General features: G+C 33.6%; 1 protein-coding gene across 1 annotated transcript; it reads left to right on the top strand.

The window, feature by feature from the left end:
• The first annotated feature begins 533 nt into the window (after positions 1-533).
• LOC126703066 (putative GEM-like protein 8) lies at positions 534-2335 on the top strand. Its single transcript, XM_050401976.1, has 4 exons — positions 534-880; positions 986-1072; positions 1156-1433; positions 1733-2335. The coding sequence occupies exons 1-4, from the start codon at positions 733-735 to the stop codon at positions 1913-1915; spliced, it is 696 nt and encodes a 231-aa protein (XP_050257933.1). The 5' UTR covers positions 534-732; the 3' UTR covers positions 1916-2335.
• The last annotated feature ends 7819 nt before the right edge of the window (positions 2336-10154 follow it).

Here is a 10154-nt window from a genome sequence, read left to right as displayed (position 1 = left end):
TTTGAGATTATATTTTTAAATTTTGTTGACCTGGAGCTTGATTTTGGGGGCCTTCTATCACTTGGGGCCTTAGGCAATGGCATTAGTTGCTTCTACTGTTGAGCCGCCCCTGCTTAGAGCTCATTTGGTACATATACTTAAAAAAGAATTTTCAATTTTAAACAACTTTATACATATTTCCACGTACTTCACACGTATTTCCGAAGTCCTTATTTGCTTCAAAACAAACACCACGGAAAAAAGTTATTTAATTCTACAGTACGACTGATATGCCGGGGAAGTCTAATATATCTAATCTACAGACAATAAATGACATAGTGTGAGCATTAAAAATAATCATTGCACATCTATTTTAATATCAAAAATAAAATAAAATATTATTTATTCCCCCCCTTTTGTTTGTGTGTGTTATTATTATAATATTAATGTTCACACTTAAAGGGATCCATATAGCCACATTTCATTGACTGGAAAATTGAAATTTTGACTTTTATAATATAAAGCGAGCTAACTTTCCTAGCTTGTAAATTTCCAAGAAAGTGTGCATGTTCTAGAAATCCTTGTTTTTCCTACTTTGAAAATTCAATCATAATAGTCCTTACTGCTTAGTCTAGTTTATATTCTATAATAATTTCTTCCCTCTTCTATTAATTTTGCATTGAAACTCGAAGGACAGGTGAGGTAAAGGCAGAGACTTTGAGCTTGAGATTGAATTTTCTGAAAGTGGATAAGATGGAACAATATGCGGCTCAGTTTATTGAGAGTCCATTGATGAACTCTTATGACAAAACTCCAGAGAGGAAAATTTCGACTCTATCTGAACCTGTCAGCTTGATTCATAGCCCATCTTCCTCATATGGCTCTTCCTCCTTCAAAACAAGTAAGCAATCACCTCTCTCTCTCTCTCTCTCTCTCTCCCTCTACAATTACAAGTTAAAACCAAATAAAACAAATTAAGTGATGGGCTACTCTTGGAAAAGTGCAGATAAGGGGGATTCAGAGTCAGAGATGGGCCAGAAGAAAAAACTTGGTAGGAAAAGTAGCAGTTTTGCATACAGGATTTGCGACCATGGTAAGGATATTTCATCTTAATTTTATGATGATGATAATGATGAAACTCTTTGTTTTGTTTGACATATGGAATATTAATTGTAGTGAAACTGGGTGGTCCCAAGTTGTCTCAAACTGTAAAGGGAAAGCTGAGTTTGGGGGCAAGAGTTATTCAACAAGGTGGGAGAGAAAATATGTTGAGACAAATATTTGGAATGAGGGAAGGAGAAGAGATGTTGAAAGCCTCACAATGCTATTTATCGACAACAGCTGGTCCCATTGCAGGACTCCTCTTTATTTCTACTGAAAAGATTGGCTTCTGCAGTGAAAGATCCATCACTATTCCTTCCCCTACCGGCCATTTGTTTCGAACACCATACAAGGTTTTCTTTTATTTATTTTTTATTTTTATTGGGGGGCTTTTGTGCGTATTTTCCAAAGTTTTATAAAATGAAAAAGAGTGATGGAAAAGGAAGCTAAGGCCTTGTTTAGTAAACCATTTAAACACATGTTTCAGTTTTTAAACAACATTATACGTATTTTTATACACTTTTTCAATCACACATATTTCTAATGAAAATTGTTATTTAAACACACGTATCAAACGAACTCTAAATATCTTAGGTGGAACATTTATTTTAATGTCTACTGATCCACAAAGCTACGACTAATATATTGGCAGGTTCTGATACCAGTAAAGAAGATTCAAAGAGCCAACCAAAGTGAGAACGTGAACAAGCCTTCCCAGAAGTACATAGAAATAATTACTGAGGACCATTTTGAATTTTGGTTTATGGGATTCATACGGTATGAGAAAGCTTTTCTTAACCTCCAAAAGGCCATTTCTATGGCCAACCAAATGTAATGTAAGGAGCAAGCTTCTGTTTAAGTTAGAGGAGAGAAAATTTCACCAGGCATTAATCGTGCTTATGAAGTTGGGGAGTTGAAAAGTTCTTTCAGTGTTACTTGTACAATTTTGTTAGTTTGTAGCTGGGAAGCCACTTGTAGCCCTTTATTGTGTTAGGAATTTAAAATTAGTATAAAATAGCCATTTCAAAGTTATTTGTACAATTTTGTTAATATGTTAGTTTGTAGACTACATGTGTGTGTGGCTGGCAGTTTGAAAGGAAAGGAGAGTTGAGGGATAATGGCTACCTCTCCTCTTATTTAGATGTTTTAAAAATTAAGTAGGAGAAAAATGAATTAATATCCCTCCTATTTGTTTGGTTGTTTTAAAAATCAAGAGGGGTGAATGATTGTATAATAAATTCATTATTTGGATTCACTTTTGCTAATTTTAAATAAACTAATATAAATTGACAAAATTAACCATTTGAAATTTTTCTTTAAAAAAAAAAAGTATAAGAGAATTCTCCCAATTTGGATGATTAAAAATGAGTGGTTTGGAGGATCTTTCCCCACTAAATCCTCTCAAACCCTTCCCCCTCCTCCCCGTTAAAAAAAATCCAAATAAGGTTTGTTAAATCCTACATATCCTAATTCTTTTTCAATTCTCTCCTTTCCCTCCATCCAAAAATATGGTAAGTTTTGCCCATTTTGAAAATATAACGACTCCATGGTTCAAGTTTTTACAATACAGCATATCCAATTTTTTCTGTGGATTTTATTCTCTCACATCCACTTTTTTACATCAATTTTTCAAATCAACTTTTATGTTTTAGATGTAGACATTTTTTTTGCTTTTTAAAATGTGAACATTTCTGTATTAATTCTGAATATGCGTGTAAAATATAGATATAAACCAATATAAAAGAATATTTAAACCTCTTTATGTTGATATCACTTAGGCTCTGTGACTGTGAGTGACCCACTTTGCAACATTGTGGGCCAAGAAATTTGCAATTCATAAATGTCAAGAAGAGAAAAAGATGGAAACTTAAGGATCTGATTTCTTGAACAACGTCAGCAATTTACCAATCTGGGCAAGAGCATAGCTTAGAATTAAATTGGATCAAGAACATTGGATGGGTATTCTTCTAGAATGATGTTAGTTTAAGGCCGAACGTTCTGACTTTTAAAACTGCTGAAAATGGCTTTTAAAACCTTCCTCTCAAAACTTGGGCTACAACAAGCACATTTTGAAGGTGACTCAGAACTTGTGATTAAAGCTTTACAGAGGGGCACTATGTTTTCCTTATCTTTTGGTCATTTACGCTCTGTTTGTTTCAGAATAAACGTTTTCTGGAAAATGGTTTATTTTCCAAAGAGCATTTTCTAGAAAACTGTATTATTTTTCAGTGTTTGGTAACGACCTTGAAAATGAGCTTAAGAATATTTTCTAATATTTGGTATGCAAATTTTTATTTTTATTTTTTATATTTCTTGTGTAATTTAAAACATGTGTATTATATAAACCAACTAATGTTATCAATATATAAATAAAAAAATAAAATAAAAAGAATGAATTTGGTTTTCATACTAAAATTTTGACAATAGATATAATCAAAATTAGTTGTCAAATTTTCATGATCTCTACCACTCATCTTGCTCATATAAATACAATCAAAATATATGTATATATGGATGTTACTGTCCATACATACATACATACATACATACATATATATATATAAATAAATCATTTGTCTATATAATAAAATTGACATAGGAATACATCTTTAATAAGTACAAATAACAATAACTTTTAATTGTCTATTCTTTTTGCTAGTACACTACTTGTCTACTATGGTCAACCACGTCTTTAATATTACTCGAAATTATGTATTTATATAATGTATCTACATAATATATTATCACTGCATAGTATCTGTATAATGTATCTTCCAATAAATACAATTCCCCTGAACAATTATCATTTATTGTATAACAATATTATTAATTTACTGTAAAGATTATGCTATGTAAAAGCAATTTAGAGCCGTATAGGCACTATGTTTAAAATTTTCGTCTTTTACTTCATTCATTCTTACTTCTTCTTTTTTATTTTTTTATTTTTTTAGCACTGTTATGTGCAAAAAAGAACTACCTGCAATCCATCAAACCAAAAATTTCTTAGAGAAAAAAATAAAATCAAGTTTGAAATTCAAAGTAAAGAATTGGGATTTTGGTAGAGAAGAATGAAATAATTACTGAGTAATGAGGGGAAAAAGAAAAATCTAATCAGAGAACTGTGTTATTAAGGGGAAGAGAAACATGGAGAGAGAGAGAGAGAGAGAGAGAGAGAGAGAGAGAGAGAGATCTATGGAAGAGGGGAGACTAGAGGTAGTGATAGTGAGGGTGTGAGGAAAGAAAAAGAAAAGGGAAGAGAGAAAGAGTGAGAAAGTGTACCATGAGATAGAGATTGTTTTCCAAAATTTTTTTTTGGAAAACAACCTATAGAAAACAAGCCTTATTTTTATTAAGATTTTCCATTGACTAAAGATAGTTTTCCGTTAACCAGTTTTTTTTGTGTTATCAAACACTGGAAAATATGGAAAACTATCTTTACAGAAGGTTTTCCAGCGAAACAAACAAAGCGTATAGATACCATAACTAATGTTAGCTCCCGAAGTTTCTCTCACATTGTTAGGCAATGAAATATTGTTGCACATGCCTCAGCCCAGAGAGCAAAAAGTATTTTTCTTTATTAGTTTGGATGGAGTCTGTTATATCAAACATTGTTGATTATGTTTCAGATGATTTTCCAGTTCATTGAATAAAATGAAAGCATAGTTTTCTTTCTCAAAAAAAAAAAAAAAAAAAAGTATTTAGACATATCCTAGCCCAAGAAGGCTAGGCCAACATCATCAAAGGAATACAACATGTTAGAAAGCAAGGAGACATGCTAGAAAAGCTATAAGACATGCTAGAAAACAAGATAAGGCAAGAGAAATACTATGGAAAGGAATAAAGCATATTATAAAGCAAGATAAAGCAAAGGGTGTAGATTGTAGCTAAAAAGCTACATCTACACCCTTTGAACCTCAAATCCAAGTTCCTAAGACCAAGGATAGGAAAAAGGGAGTAAGAACACTACCTCTTGATTGTTGAGAAAATAGAAAAATCAAAGGTTTTTTGGTGTGTTTGGGAGAGAATTTGGAGAAGAAAGAGAGAGAATCTACCTAGAAAATGCTTTAAAAAGTGACCCTTCAGCTTCGGGCGACCACTGGCCAGCTCCAATAGCCACTTTATGTGCACTGAGTTGGTTGCCGCCATCAGCAGCTTTGACTTTTTCTAGTTCTGACTTTGACCGCGAATTTAAAGGTCTTCCCAAACTTTGATTGAGCTGATCTTGGTGTCACTGGAAATTTTTGGATGTCTAGTTTCCAAAACACTAAAGAAATTGAAATTCTGAAGGTCGGATCAAAAGTTATGTCCTTAGGAAGCATGCTAATGCGCTTTGCACTGTTTTTGAGATATCTTAACCATTTTAACTCTAATTTTGACCCATGAATAGTCGTTGAAAAGGGAATTCAATATTCTTTGTAATGACACTAGCCCTAATCCATTCTGATGGACGGATCAAAATTAGGATTTTTGGTGCCCCAAGAGTTAACCTTGGGTCAAACTTGGTCAAAATTGACAAAAATTTCTGAGTAGCTCGGGTTTGATGTAGAAACATGAAAAATGTTGTTTTTGGATGATTTTGACCAACTTTGGCTTTTTGTCAACTCAAGGTTGACTAGGGGCATTTTGGTCAATTTGATCTGAAATGACACCTCGAGTACTCTGATGCCCAAACAAGTTATGTCACATAAATCTAGATGTCTCTGTGGCCCAATGGAGAAAAGTTAATATTTTTGGAATTTTTGGGGTCCGACACGCAAATTGAGGGTAGACAAAATACAGTATCAACACTAATCATTTTTATTTGATTGTGAATAGATTAATTGAGGGGAACGGTCAAAATCAAGCTAAGGAGCTTTTGTGTTTTGAGGTATAATGTTCTAGTTCCTTTCCTTTTTCTTTTCCTTGTATTGATCTTCATTTCCTTGTTTTCTTGTTTATTTATGTTATAATATGCCTACTTAGTCTAGGTTTTCCTTGTTTTATCGTTTTTTAAGCATGCTAGGATGTTAGCTTTAAGGTTTTGTTCTACTGTGTTCTTGTGTTTCTGGGTTAGGGTTTTAGGGTGTGTATATGTACGCATGCTTTCGACATGCACACACATACTCGGAGTATGCGTACGCATACAACTGGGCTGAGCACGTAGGCCCTATGTATGCGCACTCATACTTATGTCCAGAAACCCTAATCCAAACCTTCTGCTTCTGTTTCTTAATTTTACTTATATACCTCTACCTTGTCTTGTTTTGTGCTTATGAGTCTCTGCCTCCATGTTTGCTGTTTGTTTGTCCTTCATATGATAATTAGGGTTTGTCTTTAATCTTGTTTTGTCATGAACATGCATATAACATATCCTTTCATTGATGCATAGGTGATGTGATGCGGTGAGGTAAGGCATTCATTCACATCAACAAGCATTTGGTTGTGGATGTGATCATGTCTTATCTTCTTAAATATAATGTGAGTTTTGATGAACATGAATATGCAAGTTTATATGACATACCTTGGATGCTTATTTGATTGCTGCCATGTCTACGTTTCTACCTTGTATATGATATAATGCCATGTATGATAGATGTATGCTAGAGTTTGAGGTATGATGAGATGCATGATAGATGTATATTAGAGTTTGGGATGATATGATGCCATGTTGTTTGCTAAAAGTATGCTAGTGTGTGTGTGAGTCTAGAATGCAAATGTTAAATGTGCCTTTGATGAGATTAAGACGTAAGACACAACGAGTGATAGCCGACCCACAAGTCAGGTGGGGTTGGGTGCGTAACACCTTCCTATCCCTATACCTAAACTCCGGATACATGCTCTGGTAGTAGATCAGTCCTTCCATGAAAAACGCTATATTTATGATTCCTAGACCTATTCTAGGTAGCGACTCCATTTTTCTTCTCTACCCTAGTCCACTTGGCTGAGGTGTACTCTCCCCCGTTGCGCCCACACATAGCAATGGGGAAAAAGTCTCTACAAATTAAAGGGAGGTCACTCCTTATAAGTGCATTCTTACGTGTTTCCTTAGGTGATGTGGGATTCTATGGATTGCAAGACCCTCTTTTGGATTTCTGCAAAAAACCTAGCTAGAAAGACTTTATTTTTGTACCTCTATGTTCTAAAAACCCTAGTTCATCTTTTCTAAATACTACCACAACACCTTTGCACTTTTTTCTAAGTCTAAAAAACATTTTTCTAGCACTATAAGTAAGAAGGAAGTTTGTTCTTAATTTGTTTTCAAAACCTTTTCAAAAGTTTTTGTTCTTGAGCTATGATTATCTAATTCTACTATGTTCTTCATTTATCCTTGTAATCTTGATCTAATCTCAGTATCGTAGGCACTGAAAGGTCGGTAAACTAAGCTTCAAATCTATAATTTTTAAGCAAGATGAGTCTTCTTTCATGACTTTTCCTTTGTTTGAATAAAATAATCTTGTTTGTTTGATTTGGTATATATATTTGACGTGATGATAATATGTTTTTGTATGATGTGTTCTAATATGGTCATGATATAATTTTGCTTCGTTTTTAGTATGATGTAGTTGAATATCAAGTTGGTTTATTGATGTAGGACTTTTCACGTGTGTTTCCTTTGATTACAGCTACTTATTTGATGTATGTTAATATGAACATGGTGCAGTTTTTCATTTAGTTTTGGTGTTTCATTTGTATTTCTCTTTGATTTAAATTCAAGTATGTAATTGATTTAATTTGAAAATGTGATTTTTATTGTTCCTGTGCTAAGGATTTGTACGCATCCTTGTGGATGTGCATGTAGAGTTTTGACCTTGCTTACGCATGGTTCAGTATGCGTATGCACCCCAAACTCAAATTTGGCAAAAGCTTGTTTTTATTAATTTGGTTGTTTCTCACATGTTGTTTGATTTTGTTTGACCATATTTTAGGTATTTGTTTTCCATGTTTTGTTTACTTAATTTTGGCATGTTAGGTTTTATTGTGATATTTTTCCTTATGTGTTTAATTAATTGTTATATTTTCCCTTTTAATAATATATGTTTGATTGTGTTTTAATTGTCCCATTTTCAATTGTGATGTGATATTTAACATGCTCTTTTTATTTAGTGCATGATGTATGTTTAGGTTAAGGATTTGGGCTCACTTAATAAACTAATTATTTAAACATGACATATTAACACATAATGGAGGCTGTCCCACAAGCCGGTTGGCCTTGGGTGCCTAGCACCTTTCCTAGCCATACACTAGCTCCAAACCTAATATCTGGTATGTAGATCTGTGAAAGAGGCCTAATTTAGTTCCTAGACCTAACCTAGGTGACAACTTCCAAATCTCCGCCTCCAGTCCATTTGGCTTTAGGTATACTTCTCATGGGGGCATGAAACATGCATGCAGTGCAAGATGATGCACTCACAAAGTGACAACTTTCTTTTTTGCTCAGTTGTTCAGGGAGAAACAGAGGTCTCAACAACTATTGCCAATGTCATTGTAGGTACCAAACACCACCTATAACTCTTACACCAGTTTGAAGTCAGGCACATGCGAAGATAAGGGAATAAGGCAACGCATAGACTAGCATAGTATGCCTAAAGTGTAGATGATTTTGTAACATGTTGGAGGAAACTCCACTCATTATTAGTTCTGAGGTTTCTTTAGATGTAAACCAGTTTTCTCAAGAATGAAATAAACAGATTTAATAGTTTTCTTTAGAAGAAAATGATTTAATGGAGGGTTTAAATGCAAATTTTAAGAAGTCAATGGATGCCTTGTGTAATTAAATAAAATTTAGGGTGCAATTATATTTTTATAGTGGAATAAAATATTAATTAATGATTGCTTTGGGTTGATTATAAGAAGTTGGGTCTCACAAAATGAACGAATTGTATGGGTAATGTTGAGGGTTATTTTTTCACATTTTAACACCTTAGACACGTGTCTTGATACTAGTGGATATCATCTAGTCTAGGCATTTTTCTAAGAAGGAAGTTGAGCATGATGCTTTCGTAGAGCGAGCTTTGGGGTCTAATCCTACTGCTACCAATTTGGGCACGAACATTAAGCCCAATCCAAGAAGCAGAGTTGCGAAATGGACTTATTCTCCTCTTTCACTGCCATATAAGGGGTTGTTCTCCACTTTTTGTAGAAGGAACATATTTTGTTGTATAATGAGACTTTCTTTTCAGAATGGGTTATTCATCACTTTTTCTAGATTGATCATTACTTCGCTTTACGATTATAAGTCTGCATAAAAAATAATAAAACCAAAGAAAGTATTCATCAATCAAATGTAGTTTACAGCATGTTAGGATACATATTCTCAAATATATCTAATTATACTTGTACGTATTCATACATATATGTATAAAATATATTCTGCAAAACAAATCGGGCCAAAAAGATTTCAACTCCAATTCACACAGCCTTATTGCCAAGAGTTGACACAAAACTATGGCTTGGAATGTGAATTAGATTGGCCATATTAAGATGAATATTGAGAAGCTCAAGAGAGATGTATGAGAGAGTTTTCCTAGTGGTGCATGTCAATACCATTCTGCGGTAATCTCTTTCTTTCTAGATTTTTTTTTTTTTTTTTTTTTTTTTTTTTTTTTTTTTTTTTTTTTTTTGCGAAAGGGTGCAAGAACACTACTGGGCACAAATTCTCAACAAAATTTTCTTTTATTTATTTCTCATTATATTCTCTCATTCTTTTTCTCTCTTTCTCTCTTCCACTTGTGTTACATCCTCCCTTGGGAAGGCAATATCTACTCCTTTTATACTTGAAATTGAGTGTCTTTTAACCCTTTTGTTTATTTATTTATTTATTTCTCGAGCCTCCTTTTTTGTCTATCTCTACTGACTATTTTTCCTCTCTTTTCTAGGGTACAACCACGAAAGAGTTCTTTGGTTTTTTTTGGTGGGTTTACAGTTACAACTTGGTTTCTATTTAGTGTAAGTGGTGGAAGACCATCAATGCTATTTGGTTTGGTGTGAACCGACCCTATGGCATGCACCTCGTAATAATCCACAACTTTTTCCTCTTTTGGTATGAGTGCTTTTCCCATAAAAAACAACATCTAAAGAGTTGCGGCAGACTACCA

This window comes from Quercus robur, chromosome 10 (genome assembly GCF_932294415.1).
Source record: "Quercus robur chromosome 10, dhQueRobu3.1, whole genome shotgun sequence".
In the NCBI taxonomy this organism is placed as follows: Eukaryota; Viridiplantae; Streptophyta; class Magnoliopsida; order Fagales; family Fagaceae; genus Quercus; species Quercus robur.
This window is presented reverse-complemented; position numbering and strand designations above follow the sequence as displayed.